Consider the following 24,635-nt stretch of genomic DNA (forward strand, 5'->3'; position numbering starts at 1 on the left):
CGTTACACAAGAACACAAGGATGCAAGACCGCTGAAGAACGCATATTGAGAAACAGCCCATGTCTACGTGCCTAAATGCATTGAGTTTCTGCAATGTGATTGGCTGATCAGAAATTTGCATTAACGAGCAGTTGGACAGGTGTACTAAATAAAGTGTGTGTAAATACTGTATAACAGCTGCCTGCTTTCCCGATAATTAGATGTGATGGTACATTTAATAATAAAAAATAGTAATACTTTATTTTATATTGTGCCTTTCCAGTCCTCATTTATGCTTTACAACCAATGTAGGAGAACAAGACAATAACAAAGTCAAATAACAAAGACATTTAGCTTTTTACTCTGTGAAAGTCAGGGAAAAGATATATAAATCTTACTTGCATAAACCTTACTAAAAACTGCATTTTGCTTATTTGTTATATACAGTGCTCAGCATAATCCAGTATACTCCATTTTGAAAATGAATATTTTTCTCCATTTCTCAGTGAATATAGGCAATGCATTTTGGTGCATTTGAACAAAACAGATTTATTTAACAGATATATTTATTAAAATAATTTTTTAGTCACTGAGCATTTTTAGAAATGGAAAGATAATACAATTAAATTCAAGCAAAATATTGCAAAAAATGACAACCTACAAAATTTCAACTACATTTTTAAATTTTTTTGCTTCTCTTGATTTTTTCTCCTTTTTAAAATTTGTATTTAATATTTTTCTATAACATATACATTTGGGTGTACTAGTTTTTGTTCCATTATAGTACGTTATTTTGTTAGATAAGCTTCAGATTTGGCTTCAGTACTGACTAATCTAATGTATATGCACAAATATAATATTGTATAGCTTCCTATTACAAATAAGAACTTAAAAGATTTGTATGGGGTGTACTTATATGCTGAGCACTGTATCTTATCCAAGTCAAAACAGATTGAATGTGTTTATGAGGGTTAAAGCCAGATTTGCAGCACACAATGGCACTCTAGCTTTAATAAGGTTTTGCATAATAAACTTACTGTACCTCGAACAGCAGACAACTGGACACAAAGCTGCCCACAGTTCACAAAGGAAAAAAGAAGCGTAAGTCTGTTATAGATTTTGCATTCTAATACAATAACAGCTATTAATTCATTAAGTGTTCATCTATTGTATACTGCCATTCTGCAATTAATTAGACTTCTAAATGATGTACATTCTATTCATACTACATATTTTACTGGAAAATGTCATAACAAAGAAACAATCATTAAATATATTATAATATTACACTATATTAAAGATATTCTTTGTTCATACTTTATTTTAAGGTACTATTTTTACTGTTAACAATCATTAACTACAACTTTTTCCTCTATAATAACTGCACACTGTAAATCATTTATTAAGCATTAGCAGTTTATTCATTATTTATTAAGCATTAACTCTATATTAACAGCAGTGGTGTGAAGTAACAAATTACAAATACTCAAATTACTGCAATAGAGTAGTTTGTCCTCAGGAATGGTAATTTACTAAGCAGTTTTAAAAATGTGTACTTTTACTATCACTTGAGTACATTTTTAGTGCAGTATCTGTAATTTTACTCCACAATTTTCCTTCAACCTGCAGTCACTACTATCTAATTTCCAGTCTATAGAAATTAGAAAATCAGTCCTGCAAGTCTAATCAAATCACACACAGAAAGCAAATTGCATCTTACTGTACTACCTTAAGACATGCAGCAAACTGTTTGGTAGCATTAAAAGTGTCCAAGAAGATACTTTACACCAGGAGTGTCCAAACTCGGTCCTGGAGGGCCAATGTCTTGCAGAGTTTAGCTCCAACTTGCTTCTACACACTTACCAGAAGCTTTGTAGAATACCTGGTAAAAGCTTGATTAGTTAGTTTTGGTTTGTCTAAATTGTAAATGGAGTTAAAATCTGCAGGACACCAGCCCTCCAGAATCGAGTTTGGGCACCCCTGCTGTACATGCAATTACTCAGAGACTGTTTAGAATGCATGTCACTGATGAAAATATGGCAGATGTCTACTGTATGATGACTGAAATTGCCTTAAGCAATAACTGAATGCACTACAGAATGTTAGTAATACACACACACACGTACAAATTAAATGTAAACGCATCAACCTTTCCCAACGTAATACTACTCACTACTCATGAGTACTTTTAAAAGGCCTACTTTTTACTACAACAGATATTTTTACTCTACTGGGACTACATTTTTTGGCAAGTACTTTTACTTGAGGATGATTTTTAAGTCTTCTTTCCACCACTGATTAATAAACATTAGTAAGCATTTTTTAAATAGAGCTGTAAATGGTGTGTTGTTTATTTATAAGCATTGTATATTCATACTTTGTTAATGACTAATTTATGACTAGGTATTTATGATTAAGTATTGCATTAATTACAAAGCAGTTATTTAAGAGTAGTGGGTGGTTTTTAAGATCATTTAGACCAAGTAAGTAAATGATTAATAAACTAATCAACATTTATACATATTATTTTTCAGGCATATAGTAATTGTTAGGTCTGTATGTTAATACATGCTTTATTAACACAAATTCATACAGTTTTGTGACCTAATCTACAGTGAGGACTATGTATGCTTTTAAATGATTTATAGTGTGTAGTTATTATAAAGTATTCCTTAAACTTCTTATTTGCTTTATTTCTCATTCCGTCTAATTTGCTTTATTTGTCGTTAGGTTTAGGGATTAGGCATGTAGATTTTTTAGCAGAACATGTACTTTATACAGTACTAATAAACAGCTATTATCGTAATAATAGCAGGTAATAACCACTAGGTGATAGTGAGAATTGGTACTTAAACTAAAGTTTTACCTCGACTTTTATAAAACATATTATTGACCCCAAACTTTTAATTGGCAGTGTAAATAAACAGCATTTTTTTAAAAATTGTTTTATGGTGTCTCAGACATTCAAAATGTTGTACTCGCTGTATGTTTGGATCCATTTTTTTTTCTCAGGGAGTCAAGGAGCTGTATACGGTACAGATGTGGCCTGACCAACACCATACAGGACGTTCTAAACCACAGACCAGGCTGGGTGGAAGTGAAAGAGTAAGTTCTGTGCTTCCTCTCATATGCTTCATATCATCTACATCAATCATTCATGTGCCTCCACACAGTGATGCCGATTGGGACTTCAACTGGTGTGATGTTGGATGGCTGAGAGAGAACTTTGATCACTCATACATGGAAGAACATGTACGGATATGTCACTTCCGCAACCACTACGAGGTCAGTATTACTCTCTGAAATGCAGATTACAAGAGCAATGATGAAGGAGAGTAATCTTGAAATACATATTTTTCAGTTGACCCGTAAGAACCTGATGGTGAAGAACTTGAAGAGGTATAGAAAAACATTAGAGCGGGAGGTTGGGCGTTTGGAGGCAGCCAAATGTGACTTTTTTCCACGTACGTTCGAGTTGCCTAGTGAGTATCACATCTTTGTGGAGGAGTTTAAAAGAAGCCCGGGGAACACCTGGATCATGAAGCCTGTAAGTGTTTAATGCAGTGGACAAATTGTTAAAATGCCATCAAAAAAACACGTCAAAAAACATGTTGATTTGATGTCAAAACCTTGATGGCTATTAGACATCCACACATTGATGCTCTTCAAATAAAAAAGTTATTTGAAATCTTCAATTACTGATATACACAACACAGGCTCATTCTGAAAACGTAGCCATATGTACAACACAGGCTCATTCTGAAAAGTAGTCCCATGGACGTTTCTGGAGACCGCAAATTATGTAGCCGGAGGTACGTATAGCTGCATTTCATTTTTAAACCAACGCTACAGGGCGGTGTGACGCCGTTCCTTTTTGCGCTTACCGGCTGAGCGCTTACCTCCGTGTGGAGGGCTTTCCCTCTGCAACCAGTATATCCAGTTAGCTCATCATGTATGTCGGCGGACTTGAGATGCAGAGAGGAGTTGACCACGACAAGTGCGGGGAAGAGCGGTTCCAGAAATCAGGTAAGACAAAAACAGAATCCAAAGAATAAGTGAATAACAAGTGAATAACAGGATGAGAATGTGGTAAAATCTGAAAGCGTGGTAAAAATCAGACGAGGGCTTTTCTTTTTCTGGATGGCTTTTGTAAATCTTTGGTTGGGTTTAGGGAAGTGGGTCGGCGGGTCAATCGATAAAATTGGTTGGGTTTAGGAAAGGAGGAGGGTGGATCAGTCGATTGGTCAGTCGGCCAGTCAGTCATTCAGTCAGTCGACAGCGGCCTCTGGTGGTTTTTCACAAGAATAGCGGCCGCGAACGGCACTCGCGAGAGAAATTTGACATATAAAAAAGCGCACACAGCGGCCCTTTGTGTATTCGCGAAAACAAAAACTTTAAAAATACGTACCTCTCGGGACATACTTCGCTGTGTCCAAAAACGTCCATAGGACTACAATTTCAGAATGAACCTGGGTTGCAAATATACATTTCTGGAGATCATAAATTATGTAGCCCAGAGGAACGTATGGCTGCATTTCATCTTTAAAACGAATGCTACGTGGCGGTATGACGTTGTTCCTTTTCCTGCTTACCAGCTGACCGCTTACCTCTGTGTGGACGGTTTTTTCGCTTTTACCAGTTTGTCCAGTAGCTCGTTGCCTACGTCGGAGGATTTGAGGCACAGAGCGGAGTTGACCATGACGACGGGGTTCTGGAAAGGTTACAGAAAGCAGGTAAGACAAAAACAAAGGCCAAAAAATAAAACAAACAAGTAAATAACGGTGAGAATGCGGTAAAATCTAAAAGTGTAGTAAAAATCAGGCTTTTCTTTTTCTGGATTGCTTTTCAAAACACTGTCGGTTGGGTTTAGGGAAGTAGGTCGGTGGGGGATTTGTCGAATGATCAGCCAGTCAGTTGACAGCAGCCTCTGGTGGATTTACATGTGAAAACCAGGCGCGAATGAAACACGCGAGAGAAATTTGAGTTCTCAAAAAGTATACACAGCGGCCTCTGGTGGATTTGCGAAAACAAAAACTGCAAAAAATACATAGCTCCTGGGGCATATTTGGCGCTCTCCAGAAATGCATATAAAGGTACGTAATCAGAATGAGCCTGGGTTGAATGTACACAAGGTTTTGTATCGTTGCAATTAAAAAAAAAAAAACAGGATGGTCCTATAGTTGATTTTTGACCAATGTTAGATGTGTCGTTTTTGTAAACAGGTCATTCATTGGTAAATGAACACTAATAAACCCAACAATACCTCAACACAGGTGGCTCGATCACAAGGGAAAGGAATTTTTCTGTTTCGAAAACTCAAGGATATCATAGATTGGAGAAAGGTAATGCATATTTGACAGACTGAATCTTAAAGCAGCTATATATAAGCTATATATATATATATATATATATATATATATATATATATATATATATATATATATTTCTATATATATATATATATATATATATATATATATATATATATATATATATATATATATATATATATATACACACATTTCAAGAGTTAAAAGGATAGTTCACCCCAAAATAAAAATTTACTCCCTATTTTACACCTTTAAGAGTTTCCAAAGCTTTATGAGTTAGTTTTTTCTGTTGAACACCAGTGATCATTTACTTCCATTGTATGAAAAGCAAAAATAATATAGAAGTCAATGGTTACTGGTTTCCAATATTTTTATTACAAGTGAAGGTTGAGTAAATGATGACAATGTTTTTCAATGTATTCTTTGATATTATGGAGTACAGCACATATTTACATTATTTTCTAAAATGTAATTCTTAGCAGCCTGGATGACGTATAAGTGTCCTTTATCAATATATTGCACCAAATCTATTTACTACTTTTTTTAAGCAGGGAATGGAAAATAGCTTTGTTACCGTACACGTCAGCATGTGTAATGTACCTGGTCTTTAAATTCTGCCTTTTAAACTCTTTCAAAAAGCTAAATTCTTCCATTATGTACCTTGTTGGTTTCAGGATGGGAGCCGCTCTGAAGAACAGAAAGATGAGGCTCAAGTTGAGAGCTATGTCGCTCAACGTTACATTGAGAATCCCTACCTTATAGCTGGTATGTCTAAGACATTTCGCTTTAGTACTTAATTTCTTTATTCTTAAGAAATGTATTTAAGTGATAATTCACCCAAAAATGTATATTCTGTCATCGTCTGCCCATCCTCCTGTTTTTTCCCCAATATTCTTCTGAATGTCTAGTTTTGTGCTCAATAGAAAAAAGTACTTCCTAAAAGTTTAGAACCACTTGAGTGTGAATAAATGGAGTTATAAATATAATTTTTTTTGGTGAACAATACCTTTAAGTTTAATAAATCACATTTTATTTCTATCACCAGGGAGAAAATTTGATTTGAGAGTCTATGTTCTGGTAACGTCGGTAAGTGAAATAAATATTTTTTTCAATTTATTAATTTTTTTTTTGGAGGGGGGGGGGGGGGGGGGTATTTATTTACCTACTTACTTACACACACACACATACAGTTTTTGAATCAAGGTTGTTTTTTTCAATAAGGGAAATAAAATACAAAATTACATAGCCCTGTGTGAAAAAGTGTTTGCCCCCTAAACTTTATAACTGATTGAGCCATCATTAGCTGCAACAACTGTGTGAAGTAGCCGGGCTTCTTCCCTGCGTCTCTGACGACCGCACTGGTGCACACACGCACATACATAGGTCTACTCACCCCTCCTTTTCCTCTCGGTACGCTGCTAGTGACAAAGGGCCCTGTCATCTCGCACGCATCCAGTCATTCATTCCATATTTCCATCTTCCCTCAGGTTAACATTAAGCATACATTTACACACACCTTTGTGTTTGTGTTTTTGTGTTTGTCTTTCGTCATTTGTCCGGGAAAGTTGGTCTTCAGTGAAGCGCCAACCGTACCAATTGTTTTTTTTTTTTTAGGGTACAGCCAGCGTTGTAGAGGTGATTTTTGGCATTAAACCTCTGTTGTTTGTTTATTTATGTATGGATGCTAGAACTTATAAATAGATGTGTGCTCTATAGTTAGGAAAGCCACATTTAAATGTTTAATGTGGTAATTTAGACATTTAACTACAATTACCCGTTTATGGTATGCCCCAAAAAAGGGGGCGGAGTCTTGCCTTTAAGAGGAGATGGCAGACTCGGGGTCAGTTTACATGGCTAGCGAGCGTGTTGTGGCAAAACCATAGACTGGGCAAAACCGTTTTTTAGTTTTGTCTTTGACTAATATTTAAATTAGTTTGGTTATCTGAATATATATATATATATATATATATATATATATATATATATATATATATATATATATATATATATATAAATATATATATAAATATATAATTTTTTTTTATTATTATTATTAGCTTCTTTTTTTTGCCAAATTATCCGAAATAGGAACCCTGTTAAAAAGTGTCATTATTATACACAAAATTACCCAGAAATTAAAGTGCATTTACCCCATGATTTCAACTTAAAAATAACTAAAACTTAACTAAAAAATATTTTGTTGTTTTATCTACTCATTTTTACTTCAGTATAGGTAATATAAACAACATCATTTTGTTTTGTCAGTATATTCCACTGAAGTCCTGGCTGTATCGTGATGGTTTTGCCCGATTTTCCAACACCAGGTTCTCTCTCAGCAGCATAGATGATCAATGTATCCTTTAAATACATTTCTGAGTTGCATTCAACTGTACAGAAACAAACATAAACAATTCACTGGTTTATCCCATTTAACGATAATGTGCACAGATGTTCATCTCACCAATGTTGCAGTGCAAAAGACAGCTCCTGATTATGATCCTGAGAAGGTGTGTTGGACATGCTATAATGTTCATTGATATGATTAAATAAGATGTTTAAACATCTGACTTCCTCTCTCTTTTAGGGCTGTAAGTGGCAGATGCAACAGCTACGGTGGTATCTGACTGCTAAGCATGGTTTCGAGACAGTGCAGACTCTGTTTAAAGAAATTGACAACGTATTTATTCGCAGCCTGCTTAGTGTGCAGAAGACCATCATCAATGACAAACACTGCTTTGAGCTGTACGGATATGACATACTGCTGGACCAGGACTTAAAGCCGTGAGAATGCTTTATATATATTTTTTTATTGCTTAGTTTGTTAGGAAGGCATTTTGTTTCCACCATGGAATAAAAAACTAAATTTAAATGGTAATTGCAACACTTTATCTCAAAATTCTAATTTACACACTCACATACACTACGGCCAATTTAACTTATTCAAGTTACCTGTACCGCATGTAGGCATGGGCCGGTATAAGATTCTGATGTATGATAACCTTGGATAAAATTATTACGGTATTGTGATTACAACTCTAATAAATGTTCTTTTTAAATATCTGGGTAAAAAACTAAAACTTTTCTTCTGTTGAACACAACACATTTTATTTTAAGAAACATTTCAAATATTTTGGAACAGTAGCTTTTGATTTGGAGGGTCTTTTTTTGCTGGAGATACTGTTGCTCTAAAAATAATAAAACATAAACATCATAAAAAAACACCTACATATAAACGTACATATAAACACGTTACTCAAAAAAACTGTATATATACCGTAGAAACGGTATATCAGAAAATTCTGACGGTTTTAAAACTTTCTGTGGGGAGTTTATTCATTTACTCATCCCGGGTTCCCCAGTTTCCTCTCACCGTCCAAAAACATGCAACTTAAGTTAACTGACTAATCCAAATCAGCACCATAGACATGCTCCTAGTAAGTATTTATCTCTTAAAAGCAATCACTATCTGTTCATTAGTTCACTACTACAGCAGGGGAGATCTCCAGATCTACCTGAGCTCAAACTCCCCTCTCGCCCTGCAACGGGTGGAAGCCCTGAGCTCGAGGATCTTATGAGCTCAGGGCTTTTAGAACTTTAGAAAGGAAGTTTCAGAACTTCCGATTCAGTTGCTTATGGGAGAAGTGACTAGGAACAATAAACGACATAAAACGGTCAAACTACTTGCTTTTAAAACAAGTGTGTGCATGACTATACATAAAAGGTAGAATAATATAATAAGACGATATCAGTTTGCAACATCAAGCAGCAGAACGAGCTGTTTTTAACATCTAAAAATGAATAGAAGTGATTGAGACCGGAAGTCTCGAGCCAAAATGATTTAAATGGCTGCGCCTGCTCGTACGTGAAGAATAAGGTTTAGTGTATATCATGCAATGCTGACTTTTTTTTTTACTAAATTTGTTAATTGTGAAGAATGAAAAATAGGGAAGTAAAATGTTGCAATTAGATGTTTTATATTTTAATCCCATGTATTAAATGGGCTTCCATAACACACTATTCCTGCCCTAATTACTTATAAAAGTGACAGCACAGCTTGTCATCATGCAGGTGGCTAATTGAAGTGAACGCTTCGCCCTCCCTCACAGCCAGCAGTCAGGAGGACTATGACCTAAAATACAGACTTCTGGAGGACACCTTGCACATTGTTGACATGGAGGGCCGGTACAATTTGACAAAGTGATTTCAAATTTCACACAGGACAGTGGAGGATTGCACATGCTGACGTTGTTGTCCAAAACATTCTATTGCATTTAGCCTGACGGGCAAGGAGAAGAGGATTGGCGGATTTGACCTAATGTGGAACGACGGTCCTGTCTACACGGATGTCGGTCTAGAGGCTCTCGGCAGCTCTTGCCTCGTGGCAAACACACACCTCGGTCAGTGTTTTTTTAATGCCATCATTGGAGATTTGGGTCTACAGTATATACAGTAGTTCATTCAGTCAGTGAAACGTCACATTGACTAAATGATGATGAAATGTTGCTGGCCATCTCAAGAACATTTTGTGTTTTAATTATGGCAGAAATAGAGTAAAAATAACAAAATCCAGGGTAACACTTTATTTTAGGTTACAATTCATTGTATTATCTACTGGATGGCGACGCAATAGGTAGTGCTGTCGCCTCACAGCAAGAAGGTCGCTGATTCGAGCCTCAGCTGTGTCAGTTGGCATTTCTGTGTGGAGTTTGCATGTTCTCCCTGCTTTCGCGTGGGTTTCCTCCGGGTGCTCCGGTTTCCCCCACAGTCCAAAGACATGCGGTACAGGTGAATTGGGTAGGCTAAATTGTGTAGGCTAAATTGTCCGGAGTGTGTGAGTGTGAGTGTGTATGGTTGTTTCTCAGAGATGGGTTGCAGCCGGAAGGGCATCCGCTGCGTAAAAAACATGTGCTGGATAAGTTGGCGGTTCATCCCGCTATGGCGACCCTGGATTAATAAAGGGACTAAGCCTAAAAGAAAATGAATGAATGAATATCTACTGGCTTATTACCGGTGTATTATTAAGATAATAACTGTGCATTAATGCTTCTCATTCTACATCCTTAATCCTACCCAAAACCTAAACCCAACTTCTACCCTAATAAATATTGATAAACTAATCGGCTAATGAGTAGTTTATTAAGCTTTTAGTGTTATTTAATGGTTTGTTAATACCATGAATTGATACCTAAATTAAAGTGTTACCAAATGCTGTTATTCACATTGTGAATGTTTATATCTGACAATATATTGCTATTGTTTCTCAATATTAGGAAAGAAAACGTCACAAGGCCTATACTGCCCCAAAAAACAAAAACATGAAAATTCTAAGAGCAAAATATATACATTTTTTAGTTTAACAATTTCATATCTGACTTTTTTATCTCAGAATTCAAGAAAAAAAGAAGTTTGAAGGTCTATAAACTCAGTTCTAAGAATAAAAAAAAATAAGTTGTGTGTTGTAAAACTTTACACGTCATTTTGAGATTACAACCTTGATGTTCTTGAATTTGTTTGTTCTCAGACTGATGTTTGTTCTTTACTTTGTCAACTCCTAAGCTTAAAAGTTTCAAAATAAATCAGGTGGTTCAGTCATCATGATGTACTGTACAATTCAGAGCTCTCAGAAAGTTCCTCCAGTTTTTCGTAATTACTTAATTCAGCATGAACATACACTATGACAAAAGTATTGACGTCAATCCCAGTGGTAAGAGCAACAAATAATTGCTTGACCTCTAGTTGATCATTTGGAAAAGTGGCAGAGGGTAGATTTTTCTGATGCATCATCTGTTGAACTGCATCCCAATCATCACTAATACTGCACAAGACCAGTATGGGGGTGTGCAAGAGATCTGCAGAATGGATGGCAACATCAACAGCCTGAGGTATCAAGACATTAGTGCTGCCCATTAAATTACGAACCACAGGAGAGGGCAAATTCTTCAGCAGGATGGCGCTGCTTCTCACACTTCAGCCTCCACATCAAAGTTACTGAAAGCAAAGAAGGTCAAGGTGCTCCAGGATTGGCCAGCCCAATCACCAGATATGAACATTATTGAGCAAGTCTGGGGTAAGATGAAGGTGGAGGCATTGAAGATGAATCCAAAACAATCTTCATGAACTCTGGGAGTCCTGCAAGACTGCTTTCTTTGCCATTCTAATTGAATTTATTAAGTTATTTGAGTCATTGCAGAGATGTATGGATACAGTCCTCCAAGCTCATAGGAGTCATACACAATATTCATTCTTTTCCCACTGCACCATGACTTTATATTCTATACTGTACATTATTTCTGTTAAGTGACACGACATGATCATATTCGTTTTGGTAAAATAAGCATAATCTTTTATATAAGCTACTTTTGATCAATTAGAAGTCAAGTTATTATTTTTAGTTCATAAAACCTGGATAGGCAACAGCCTTTTGTCGGGTAGTGTAGTTCAAGTCAGTAGGAATCTACATAATTGTGAATTTAATTTTAGAGATCATTTTTTGCTCTAAATAATGCAGATTACACATCAGATTTACGGAACATTTACCATGCAAATTAAGTGGGTTTTTCTATTTAAAACTGCTTCGAAGTAAACATGTATCATGCCTGACCATACTGACAACAGCCACTTTGCCCATAATTTTTTTTGTTAATGTGATTGTGGCTTTAGGAATTTTTAAATAGCACCCAGTCCAACGTGAAGTATATTCTTATTATGCATGGAATTATACAAATCTATTGTTCCAAATAGATTCTTAAAAAATAACTGATCATAGGGCTAGATAACACAAATATTTAAAATAGTTTACGGACGCTGAGGTTTTAAGATGTGACTATTTCTTCTGTGGAACATTTTTTTGTCAAAACGTGGAAGCTAATGGAACAAAAACCTTTTTAGCAAGGGAGTTTACACATAGTAAAGTTCTCAGTTCTTTTGGATCAAGAATAAATAAATCATAAATTTAGTACTACTAAATAGTACTACTACATTTGGCTCACAATGCCATTTCTAAAGGGATAGTACTCACAAAATAATTTCAATTGTCTTTAAAGGGATAGTTCACACATAGGTGAAAATTCTGTCATTTTCTCTCCCTTTACTTGTTTCTTTTCTTGAACACAAATGAAGATATTTTGAGCTGGAAACTCCTCTGGAAGCCAATTGTTACAAATTTTCAGCAGCCTTCAAAATATTTTCTTTTGTGTTCAACAAAAGAAAGAAACTCATAAAGGTTTAAAAGTTTTGTTTTTTTTACTTCAACTTTTTGGAAACTATCCCTTTAAGAGCAAACCCTAAATGTCAGCACAGATTCAACACAAATCAAATGAACAGCATTAACAGAGCAACTAAACAGTGTGTGAACACACTGTAAATAATGATGAAAAATGTTTGTGCCAGGACTGCAAATAATTCACTAGCCACATTTTTCTCAGATTTCCAAATGATTTCTCTCCCATGAACATGGGATTATCTGCTTAAAAACATAACTGAAAACCTCCTTGTTTACTAACAACCATTTTAACAATTAAATGCTTTTTCCTTGTTTGTATTTACACAGGCTGTGTGAATGATCGAGAAAAGCAGCTTCAACAGCTTCTAAAGCCTTTCCCAGGACAGAAGAAAACATGACAACATTCAAACTGCATCAAATCAGTGTGAAAAACTATGCTTGACATTCCCATTACATCCCACAATTGTTGTATCATGCACCTCAGGAGTCAGAGGAGCGTACATATTTAAATACCCAGAAGATATCATTCACAAACCGAAAATTGCATTGTTTTTGGTTGATGAGAATTTTTGAATATTTAATTACTAGTACATAAATAAATACTGTAGACGGGGGCTCTGATGATGTAATGAAAACTGTTTATTAGTTTAGATCTCATAAAAATAGCTGCGTTCAAAACTCTCAGCAAAATAAAAGCACAATCAGACGATGATAGGACCAAATGTCGATTTTTTTGCGTGTTTTTTGCCTGATAAGTGAATGTCACACATTACATAACATCCGATTGAAATGGCGCTACCTACAGTACATCAAGTATGGAAATAATAATGTACCCCATACTGTATGGCCGCAACCTGTACCAGCTTTCAAGTCATATTCAAGTGACAATGCATAAAACAAAACGTTAAAACCACTACCATCTTTGTTCCAGTAAAAATAAACAAAACATGCTTGGTTTAAATACATGAAAACCTGAAAAATCACCTGAAAAGTTCTCAATAAGTAAACAAACATAGCTTATAACTCGGGTCCATCTTCATCAAAACAACGCCGCACCACATAAACCACCATAAGCAATCTTAACAACATCACAGTTAAACAATCAACTCAGAAATGTCTTCCAAAAACATTCAAAGATAAGCAACGCTTTGCACAAAACATTCGTATTTGAACCTAAACGTAACGAATGGATAAACAATCGAAAGAAAAGCAGTGTAAATAGCACTTTACAAAAATACACACTCGTTACAAAACATTCATTATTCGTCTCAAAAATATACATTCTTTGACCAATAGTGCTTACTAGACGAAAACGCCACACGCAGACATTCTCAGCCATACCTCCCGCTAGTAAGAGATATGTACATGCACACTGGATTGAAGTACATTAAGTTCATTGTATAGAAGATTTGTGCGTACAGTAAGTAAAGATAACCTGCTTTTATGTACTTAGCCAGATAAAATAAATACGTCTTATTGATTATTTAAACTGAAACAATGGCGATAACAAGGCATGACTTCTAAACAGCATATCGTATTAAAGGGGCTATATGTATTTATTTTATACAAGACCTTTCACTTAATACACAGGGTTGTTGATGATAGCCTGAAGAAGAGCCTTTCTGAGACACATGAAAATAATGTTAGATAGGATTATAGTGAATCAGTTGTTAATATGATGTCAGTCAACTGCAGAAATTGTGCAACTACTTCCACACTGCACGTTTCTAATAACTATTTCTATTGTTATTGAGAGTAAAACAGGTACGTTTTTATATAACTTATTTATACACGGTTTTCAGCTGGGTTGATGGCATGTAGATGTTGATTTCCTACTTTATTTAGAAGCATAGAACTCTGCAGCATGTACTGTATATAGATGCATTGATATCGGTGTGTGCGAGTTCAAGCACAAGAAGTAAGTTTCTGGTTGCAGTTCACTGGTGTCGCTAATGATTTATGAATTCTACATATAGCCCCTTTAAAAGCGGACATACACGGCGTGACTTTTGCTATTGTAATAGCTTGTATTGTACTTTTTTGATTATTTCCCAACGGGAGTAGTCGTTGATGCTCATATAATAGTGGCTTGAACCACGTGAGAGGAACTTACGAGTAGATCCAATTGGTTTATAAGCTCCTGACGATTTTTAAACCTGCCAAAAAAGTTGTCTGTTTGAATTTAGGTGTGACTGAGCTGTCGATCTATCTCAAGTTGATCAATGTATGATGTGTCATGCCTTACAGAGTCTTCAGAGATGAAAGTTTACAGTGAACAAGGTTATAATTCACACATATGGGGTGAGACCAGGTAAACAGGTATGCCATTAATAAAAAAATTCACAGCTCGTATCAAGTGACTGATTTTATGCGACCGCCATTTCAAAAGCGAAATCGAGGCTGCAGTGGGAAGAATCCCGGAAGTATCACCTGAGACACACAGGAATGTTGTGTACCTGGCTGTATATTTTATCAGCAAAGAGAAAATGACACAATTTTATAATTTCACCGCCCTCCGGGTGACCCAAAGGTCCGTTCTGAATGGATAATGAAAATAAAAAGTGATGTCAGACCTCATTTTCAGCTAAGAAAAGGGAAATGGCACTAGTTAGCTAATGTTTTCTTTCCCAAACACACGTTTTGAATGCCATTTATCAAGCTCAAGTTAATGAACTGATTCTTTCACTATACTACACTTGTCACGATACTGAATTTCAGTACTGAAATTTATTTTTAAAAAAACTTCCATTTTCTTGCTAACATTTAATCAATGTTGAGCACTTTTTTTAAGCACTGCTGATTTGCCGTAGTATTCACCAGTGTTTAACAGAAATGAACATGATTGGCCGTGAAAGTTATTAGTTCACTGCACTTCACTAATGTTTAGCGAGTGCAAACACAGACGAGTGTTGTGAAGTGATGACCTTCACGGCCAATTAGTCATTTCTGTTGAGCATTGGTGAATACTATGGCAAATCAGTGGCACTTAAATGTTAGCTGGAAATGGCCGTTTTTAAAACTTCAGTACTGGGACAACACTATTACAGACAACACGAGGGTGTGCTACAGAGGACTGCATTGTTTTATCACTCACAGGATTACATAAGCTGAAGCAGGAAATCGTCCCTGACAGTGTTTACCTGGTGCCATGAACTGAAGCCTGGGAGGACACTTAAGTGTACTCTTAAAGAGATTGTGATTTTGGTTGATGCCTAATATGCTTTTGATTGTTTAAATTGAACTGAACTGAATAATAATAAAAGGATGTTTACACCATTTCTGCACTTTGAAATCACAGCAACAACTGGAGGTTTATAGTCCACAGCATGTTGTTGTAATGTTTACAGTACGGATCCTACACTTCTGGGATTCTTCTCACCGCAGCCTTGCTTTCGTGTTTTAAAATGGCGACAGCTTGAAGTAAGCATATAGCTGTTATATGAGAGAGAGAAAAATCAATGAAAGCAGTGTTTTCCTCTATTCATGTTTTTGGTGCGGAATATCATGCGATGGAATTCGTAGGATTATAAAATTGTGTTGCACAACACTTCGTCCGAACGATTTCCACACAAACCGACTCGTGATGTGGATGTGAACATACGATCTTCTGACCATCAGAATTCACACCGTGTATGCCCGCCTTAAGGTACAGTCACGTTTGTTTGGCAAATTTACATAGGCAAAAAAAACTATTTTCTGTCAAATTTCTCTGCTTTGCTTCCAACTTTGTTGCACTACGAACTAGGCATGGGCCGCTACAAGATTCTGATGGTATGAGAACCTTGGATAAAATATCATGGTTTCATGGTATTGTGATGACAGCTCTAAAATATATTCTTTTTAAATTAAAAAAAAATTTAATTCTGCTTTGAACACAATATATTTTATGTTGCGAAACATTTAAAATATTTTGGAACAGTAAACATGTCAGACTAAATAATTCAAATGAATCATTGACTTCTGCTGTCTTCATTAGTTTCAAAAACACAGATTTCTTTACCATTTCAAAATGCATTTTTGGATATCTTTTCTGCTGGAGATACGATACTGTTGTCCTTAAAAAAAAAAAAAAGGAAATAAAAAAGGAACAGTATAGCAGAAAATTTTAAAACCCTGACTTTCCCAAAACGAGGTATACCTTGAATTGGGTATCATCCCATGCCTACTACGGACAAAATAAATAGATCTTTTTTGCAGATGAAATTTTGCCGAAACTTCTTGTACCTTTATCTATTTGAAAAATAAACTACACTTAACTACAGGGACATCAGTATGTTTGAATTAGCTCTTTGTTTAGTTTGCAAAATGAAAATGTCTTTGAGGCAACTGAAAATAGACACAAACTACTCTACTTGGCGTACTGAGCATTTTTCACTTTGCCAGTACTCTTGGTAGCTGAAGTCACTTTTGCATTGGAGCCATCGGCCACTGCTCTTTTACTGCCAGACCTTACTTGTGCTTCACTGGTCTCAGCTCTTGCACCATCCTTAAGTGCTTTCTTGCCTGGCCCACAACCGTCTCTTTTCAAAGCGGCAGGAATCCGCTTATCAACCTCTCCGCATTTGGCTCCGGGTGATTCTTTCAGTCTCTCTGCCTCGTTTGACCTTCCAGTCTTTCCTTTCCTTACTGAAGAATGGGATTTGCCATTGGGGTTAAGTTCTTGAGATGCCCTGCGCACGTTTCCTGCAGCCTGCATGTGGTTCTGGTGAGCCTTTGCTGCTTGAGGACTGACCAGATGCTGGTTTTTCTTTGTGGCCTGGTTTTCGGAGGTAGAGGCCCGGCTTTCACTGCTGCTCCTCTTTTGGGTGTTAGCTGGTGGGGCTTTGCGCTCTAAAAGTGGGCTGAGGCGGGAATGCCGCTGGTAGGCATATGAGGAACAGCAAGTTCCATTGCAGAGTGGGTAGCGGATGTGGCAGTTAGGGCAAACCAGACGGGAAACCTGGCTGGATGATGGGCTGCCCAAAGAAGAGAAGAAGGAACGCTGACCCTGCCGAAAGCTTTTCGGAGAGCTGAGGCGTGTCGGGGGAGCAGTGTGAGGCCTTTGCCGGTTGCTGTTTGCTAGGACACTAGAGGCTTGACCTCTTGTTCGGATGATGGGCACAACATGGCGGCCGCTTTCAGCTTGAATGGTTTGTATCTGGTGCCACTCCAGTTGAAGGAGACGCTCTAAATACTTCTCAAGCTGCCCTACAGGTTTCGGCCGGGGAGCTCGCTTGCCCTCCGTGTTGAGGAAGATGGCGAGCTGCCTCAGGCTCCAGGTATTGAACGGAGGTGGCAGGAAGTCTGGATAGCTGTAGCCCACATCCCGGTTGTCCACTGTCCTGGGTCCAGGGATGTGGGGATGCAGGTCCATGGTGTCGATCACCTCGGCTCGGAGGTTGAGCTGAGGAGGAGTGCAGGGAGAAGGCAAGACAGGAAGCCTCTCGGAGTCAGACAAGTCACTGGCGCTGTCGGTGTCGTCCTCCTTGTGCTCCAGGAGACGGAGTGCTTCCAGATCAGGGGCTCGCTTCTGGAGGGTGAGCTGCTGCAGCATCGGCTGAGGTGCCAAGGGCAGTGAGAGAGCGCGGCGGCTCGTCTCCAAGGTCACATGTCTCTGTACCATCTCTCTACAGGACTGAGGCTCCAGCTGAATCTTCTGCTTCTCCTGTCCACGTTCTGGACATGAGAGTTTGGGACGTGGAGGCCTCAGGTCTGATTCACCCTGTGTGCTATGGGAATAGAGGAAGTGAGATATTTTAGCTATATATTTATTAGGGCTAAGCTGAAAATACTGCCAGCCATGAAGTAATCCCAGAATGCTTAATGATTTTGTTTTTTTACATCTGATTTAGAAACAATACCATCTTTTAAATGCTGATAATTTTATCAACAAATTCAAACTGTAATTTATTATGTTATCATTATAACTTTATTTATTATGTTTGAAGAAAGAGTAAGAATATTTAAGGAATTTCACCTGACATTGCATTTACATCATAAAGATCCATTAAAAGTCCATAAATGAACATAACCTTTAATTTCAACAAAAATATTTATTTCTTTTATTTTGGTAATAGACAAATGTGATGGACAACTGTGAAACCATTGTTTTGTAATGTTTATTGTAAAAAATAAAAATAGTAAAAAAAATAGTTTAACAGCCTGAACTTCCAATATTTATGTACTTTCTTTTTTTTTCTTTTTTTCTTTTTGCTTAATGAATCTGGACATTTGCGATACAGTATATATCAAAAAACAACAACAAAAAAAAACATATCAAAGGTTAACTGATCTGCCAAATATTTGCCAAAGCCGAGCCCTAATGTTACACAGCATTCTGCAGTGAATAAATAATGTGCAATTGTTTTTTGTTACACTATATATAGTTATTTAAATATGAAGTTCCATATGTTCAACAACACTCACCCACGCAACTTGCAAGTGCCACCAGTCGGACTCTTTGCTTTCTTTGGTTTAATGCCATTTTGGACCTTGGAAATGTAATAAAAACATTAAAACTGCTGTCAACACACTAGACGCATCTTAATATTCCATAAATGACTTACAATTTCGGCTTTGGGTAGAAGATCCTTGTCTTGGCCTGGAAGCAAGGGCACTGTTTTCTTGAGAGTCTTCTTATTCTGGATCACACTTCCTCCTCTCTTATAGTTATTGCTGCAAATAAAGCCCACATTCTTAGTGACAGATATTTATGTATAGTTTAAGTAAAAGCTCTGCTCAGACATACCTGGCAACAATCCCAGTGTTTTCTGCATTTTTCATTCTAACCTTCTCCTTCCCTGACAGCTTCCTCAGTGTCGCAGATGCAGTTTGTTCCTGCAGGATGGGTCCCATCGCATTAAACACTATGAAGTGTGCAAAGCTCTCAGCTGTGCCCCAAAATGTCCCATTTGTGAGCGCGTACACGCACTGTGCGGACGAGCAGCACCATTGTAGAAATAACAGCGTCACTCAATATACATTTTCCAGTTTTGACAAATATTTGAGCTGTCCATTAAGCAGCGTCGACCAACTTAATTTAACGTTAACATCTGAAAAAGGACAATAATCACCTTTGCATCTTGATTATGAAGCCCCCGTCATCTTGCAGTAAGCAAAACGCGTTAAAATTGGCGTTAATGTGCATGGCTACAGCAGCTCGACCAGACTTGTTTACCTGCTGCTTTGTATGTTCAAGCATCGTTGTCGTCGTGATGATCCTCCGATAGGCATGATGGGAATTGAAGTTTGTAAGAGAAATAACTGCGAAGAGGGTTTTAATAGCGACAAGCTGTGGAGATTAATCATAAAACGTGGCAATTTTTTTTTTACGCGTAACTGTGTGTGTATGGAGCTGTTCTGTTGGTTGTGTAAGTTGGCAAGATACACTGGTTTGATAAAATGTCCGGAAGGGTTGCCAGATCGATGGGATACAAGCATTCTCACTGAATTTACACTCAAGTGACTGTGCTTGTCCCTACTTGTGGTCTTGGGTGACCACGTCCACTTGCACATGCTCTCAACAGGAAGCAAGTGTACTTTTTTCCATAGCACTGAAAACAAAAATAAATGTTTATTGTCCTTAAAGGGATAGCTTCCTAAAACGAAAATTCTGTCATCATGTACTTGCCCTAACATGTTTTAAAACCATCCATTATCTATTTTGTTTTTCTGTTGAACATTAAATAAGATATTTCTAAAAATGTAACTGGTTGTTATTAACTTTTCTTGGTAAATGGGCTATATGCTCAGCTGTGTTATTCAGCCAATGATGAACTTCCGGTAAAAGCTTAATGTGACTATTTTCAATTTCATAAGGTTCCTTTGACAGCATCGATGTTGTAATGTAATTACAATATATTTAATTAAAAAGACTTTTAGACTTTTAAGACTTTCGTTTAGTTGTTCAAGCGTAAAACGAGATAAAAGGCTCCATTGAAAATACTGGAGTAAAATAAACTTTAAGGACATGTCGGGGGAAATGTAATTTAATGCAATGCTTCTTGTCCAGTCTGAGACCCACTTTATATCATATATCTATCAGACAGTGAAGATGATTTTTAAAGAAATAAGACCTTATGGCAATTTTATAATGGAAAGACAGTTTACCGGAAGCGCTGAGGCTAGCTAGTGGAAATTAAACATCTATGTGCATATACCCCATGCCTGGCAACTGTTTCCAACGTTCTATAAAATACCTTCCGTTGTGTTCAACGGGAAAACATAAAGATTTGGAAACACTTGAGGGAAAGAAAATCCTTTCTTTTCTTCCATCTCTTGGTTTCATCTAAATTGCATACTTTCCAACAAGTTGGTTTTGAATACACAAACTATATTTGAAGTGTGTCTATTGGCTAACCAAAAGCTACACTGACTTGCACCCACTTGCAGGGGCGGATTTAATCAATAAGCAAGGTAAGTGGCCACTTAGGGCCAGGAAAATCTGAGGGCCCCCAAATAATTACCTAGACGTATAATGATACTATAAATCATATATTACATTGTTTTCTATCATATTTTAATCGGTGAGGTTCTGTTATTTGAACATAATTATTACATCTGCGCAAATGTGTCCCCCACCTTCAATCACAGACCAGTCATGCAGTCAAATTAGTAAAGATTTAGTTTTAAAGATAAAAAAGTTTTTATTTATTATGTTTACTTGTGAATTCAACTCAAGAAAATCAATCGTTTCAAAAGTTTTACAAGGTGCTTTACGTGTTATTATTATTATTTTGCATAAAGATAAAATGTAGAAAACGAAATCGAATGACATAAGGAAAAAAACAGCAAACTAATATAATAATAAAATGTAAATACAAAAGGTGCATTTTAGAACTTTTTTTTCTTGTCTGAAATTGCTTGGGGTCCCAAAATCACTAAATCCACCCCTGCCTACTTGAACACTTGCGAATGACTTGAAGAAATAACCAGTCTATGGAAATAACCCAGAAAACTACAACCTGGCTGCGACAGTGAAGACCATAAAGCGAAGGACATGGCAACCCTGAGACCAACAGCATTTCCCGAGCGCAGCTGACACATTAGCCACGCCCCCTGCGTTTGACATCACACTCCTGCCAGCTTTGCGCAGTTTGCATGAATTGCACTGTATGTGTGTTGTATCACGTAGTATGCTTCACCTCTGCACAGAGTTTGTGTCGCGGTCCACATTATGAAACGCTCGGTTTATACAAACAACATCGGAGGATCTTCAGATGCGACGTAAACGTAAACACGTCGGATTTTCCTGGTGAGGCAATAAAACACGAACTTCAACTTTTGCCTTTCATGTTTGTTTACATCCAGAGTTATTGATTGTAGACGCATGCGCTGACATTGCGACATTCTGAAGGCTATGAAACGTAAGTTAGGCATTAAAGTGATCAGCTGAGATTGAAATAGTGAGTCTGCAGTGTTGACAATGTTTGCTGAACAGTTGTAGTGTTACCAGTGGGAGACATGCGTACTACCACTTCCTAGAATAGTTAGGCATTTTAATAACCTCTCTCTTTTTTTGTGTGTCTCCCTAAAGTTCTCTATGCAAGGTGCATTGGAAGGAAACACTTTGTAATAAACATGGCCTGGTCTTTGGGATGTTGCCATAAAGTCACTCCCCTTGAAGAGATGAATGCTGACCTATTTTTTACCACGGTATCCAATGGCTCAAAAGAAACTTCCACATCAGTATTACAGGACATGTCCCGTTCAAAAACAGACATTGAGAGGAGGCTGGTTAAAATACGGCCACCCAGCCCAAGAACAACTCCACGGCAATCAGCAGGACGTAGCCTTTCATGTGAACCACCAACCAAATCCATCATCCAGAGACGAACGCAGTCCCTTCCCTCTCCATCAGAGAGAAGACGGCTCAGCCGTAGAGCCAACGTTCGATTTGTGGACTCTTTGGGGTTAGACCTGGAAAATGTCAAGGTTTTCAAAAGCGGGGAGGATCCATTCATCCCAGAGCATGTCTTATTTCGACTGCTAATGAATGCAGAGTTGGCCTCAAGTAAGAGGATGGAGATCTCCTTACCATATCTGAAACCCTTGTTCTCCATCCAGCCTGGTGATTGTTCAAACTTTGTGGAGCGCCTATGTTGCCAACAAGTGTGCCTAGAGCGGGTTTTGTGCTATGAGCCTGGCATTATTGGGATCGTTCAAGTTGTAAACCTGGCATTCGAGAAGGAAGTGAGTGTTCGCTATTCTTTTACGAACTGGAAGAGCTGCTCGGAAACCAAGGCTTACTGGGTAGCAAGCAAATCCAATTCAAACGGACCCTGCTGTGACACTTTTCGGTTTCATCTTCCAGTTCCTCCATTCATCCTTCATCCTGGGGCAGTGCTGGAGTTTGCGATTTGTTATAAAGTAATGGGCACTCAGTTTTGGGATAACAATGGTGGGCAGAATTACAAATTGACCTGTCAGAGTTATAACCTTCCTGTGCCAAAAGAATGTGAAGACAGCATGATACACTTTATCTGAGGAGGACACTGAGGACTTTTTAGAGCACTGTTTCACTTTTCCATTTTACTTGTAACCACCAGCATTTTCACCATGTGATATATGATGCTGACCTTCTGAGGGTCTTGCCATAGCACATTTGGTTTGTGAATAATACCTTGACGCCATATGAAATCTAAGATTTTTTAACTATGATTTGTGTTCAACTGGACTGTAGCACTGAAAGTATTGTTGGATTTTGACTTGATAATGTACATGAGATTCAAAAAAAGTGCCTTTACTGTATTTTTTTACGTTTCTGATTTGCACTTACTTGTGTGAGGATATTATTGTCACTATGTGGTAGATTTTAATAATGCTTGTGGGCCTTGTATGTAAACACAGATGTGGATAGTGGTCCCTCACATACTGTAAAACTTTGCAATAAAGCCATTTGTAGACTCATTGCCCCTACATGTTGTGATGATGATTGCTTAAAAAACGTTTTCAGTTTTTTTGCATGAATTTCTATTTTTTTGTTTAGTTCACCTACATTAAAAAAATAGTATGGTAATAAATAGTACATAGTAAAGTGTATTATACTCTATATATTATAATATTTACATGTACAACCCTTTATTATGAATGCTACTGCATACTGTAATATTAACCATAGTTAAACTGTTAAACTTTAATAAATACTGTAAAATATTTAGTTTTTAACTACAGTAAGTTGAGGTGTATTGTAGCATATTATACACCTAATTTACACTCACGGGCCACTTTATTAGGTACACCTTACTAGTACCAGGTTGGACCCCTGTTTGCCTTAAGAACTACCTGCTGGAGGTAGCCATCAGAAGATGGGTACACTGGTCATAAAGGGATGGACATGGTCAGCAACAATACTCAGGTAGGCTGTGGCATTGACACAATGCTCAATTGGTACTAATTTGCTCAAAGTGTGCCAAGAAAATATCCCCCACATCATTACACCACCAGCTTGAACCACTGATGCAAGGCAGGAAGGATCCATGCTTTCATGTTGACGCCAAATTCTGACCCTACCATCCGAATGTCACAGCAGAAATGGAGACTCATCAGACCAGGCAACATTTTTCTAATCTTCTATTGTCCAATTTTGGTGAGCCTGTGTGAATTGTAGACTCCTAAAAACAGTTTCCTGTTTTTAGTTGACAGGAGTGGCACCCGGTGTGGTCTTCTGCTGCTGTGGCCCATCTGCCTCAAGGTTAGACGTGTTGTGCGTTCAGAGATGCTCTTCTGCAGACCTCGGTTGTAACGAATGGTTATTTGAGTTATTGTTGCCTTTCTATCAGCCTGAACCAGTTTGGCCATTCTCCTCTTACCTCTGGCATCAACAAGGCATTTGTGCCCACAGAACTGCCGCTCACTGGATATTTTTCTTGTTCGGACCATTATCTGTAAACCCTAGAGATGGTTGTGTGTGAAAATCCCAGTGGATCAGCAGTTTCTGAAACACTCAGACCAGCCCGTCTGGCACCAACAACCATGCCACGCTCAAAGTCACTTAAATAACCCATTCTAGGGCTCGGTTTGATCTGCAGCAGATTGTCTTGACCATGTCTACATACCTAAATGCATTGAGTTGCTGCCATGTGATTGGCTGATTAGAAATTTGCGTTAACGAGCAGTCGGACAGG

The 24,635-nt window shown here is 37.5% G+C and overlaps 3 protein-coding genes across 4 annotated transcripts; 2 read left to right on the forward strand and 1 right to left on the reverse strand.

The window, feature by feature from the left end:
- The first annotated feature begins 814 nt into the window (after nt 1–814).
- On the forward strand, nt 815–13,241 carry ttll9 (tubulin tyrosine ligase-like family, member 9). The gene is made up of 13 exons (XM_056449065.1): nt 815–1,080; nt 2,992–3,084; nt 3,153–3,264; nt 3,341–3,526; nt 5,253–5,321; nt 5,984–6,074; nt 6,355–6,395; nt 7,575–7,662; nt 7,758–7,816; nt 7,894–8,090; nt 9,378–9,491; nt 9,585–9,706; nt 12,859–13,241. Exons 1-13 carry the CDS (start codon nt 881–883, stop codon nt 12,927–12,929), a joined length of 1,443 nt encoding a protein of 480 aa, XP_056305040.1. The 5' UTR covers nt 815–880; the 3' UTR covers nt 12,930–13,241.
- On the reverse strand, nt 13,148–19,890 carry fam217ba (family with sequence similarity 217 member Ba). 2 transcript variants are annotated; one of them, XM_056449063.1, is made up of 5 exons: nt 19,688–19,890; nt 19,259–19,347; nt 19,077–19,185; nt 18,937–19,001; nt 13,148–18,239 (listed from the first exon to the last, which is right to left on the reverse strand). In XM_056449063.1, exons 1-5 carry the CDS (start codon nt 19,709–19,711, stop codon nt 16,880–16,882), a joined length of 1,647 nt encoding a protein of 548 aa, XP_056305038.1. In that variant the 5' UTR covers nt 19,712–19,890; the 3' UTR covers nt 13,148–16,879. The 2 variants fall into 2 exon arrangements, with proteins under 2 accessions (XP_056305038.1, XP_056305039.1); XM_056449064.1 differs by having other exon boundaries at nt 19,259–19,440; nt 19,584–19,890.
- Nucleotides 19,891–21,584: 1,694 nt separating this feature from the next.
- On the forward strand, nt 21,585–23,427 carry ppp1r3da (protein phosphatase 1, regulatory subunit 3Da). Its single transcript, XM_056449247.1, has 2 exons — nt 21,585–21,763; nt 22,046–23,427. The coding sequence occupies exons 1-2, from the start codon at nt 21,610–21,612 to the stop codon at nt 22,993–22,995; spliced, it is 1,104 nt and encodes a 367-aa protein (XP_056305222.1). The 5' UTR covers nt 21,585–21,609; the 3' UTR covers nt 22,996–23,427.
- Nucleotides 23,428–24,635: the final 1,208 nt, after the last annotated feature.

This window comes from Danio aesculapii, chromosome 23 (genome assembly GCF_903798145.1).
Source record: "Danio aesculapii chromosome 23, fDanAes4.1, whole genome shotgun sequence".
Taxonomy (NCBI): Eukaryota; Metazoa; Chordata; class Actinopteri; order Cypriniformes; family Danionidae; genus Danio; species Danio aesculapii.

Bases quoted from the DNA above. Each gene is read 5' to 3' on its own strand.
- ttll9 (XM_056449065.1), top strand. From the start codon at position 881: ATGGGGTGTACTTATATGCTGAGCACTGTATCTTATCCAAGTCAAAAC. The intron at 6,075-6,354 runs GTATGTCTAAGA...TTCTATCACCAG, and splicing joins GAATCCCTACCTTATAGCTG to GGAGAAAATTTGATTTGAGA. The intron at 9,707-12,858 runs GTCAGTGTTTTT...GTATTTACACAG, and splicing joins CGTGGCAAACACACACCTCG to GCTGTGTGAATGATCGAGAA.
- fam217ba (XM_056449063.1), bottom strand. From the start codon at position 19,711: ATGCTTGAACATACAAAGCAGCAG. The intron at 19,348-19,687 runs GTAAACAAGTCT...CCCATCCTGCAG, and splicing joins TTGAACATACAAAGCAGCAG to GAACAAACTGCATCTGCGAC. The intron at 19,002-19,076 runs GTAAGTCATTTA...TACATTTCCAAG, and splicing joins TTCTACCCAAAGCCGAAATT to GTCCAAAATGGCATTAAACC.
- ppp1r3da (XM_056449247.1), top strand. From the start codon at position 21,610: ATGAATTGCACTGTATGTGTGTTGTATCACGTAGTATGCTTCACCTCT. The intron at 21,764-22,045 runs GTGAGGCAATAA...GTCTCCCTAAAG, and splicing joins AAACACGTCGGATTTTCCTG to TTCTCTATGCAAGGTGCATT.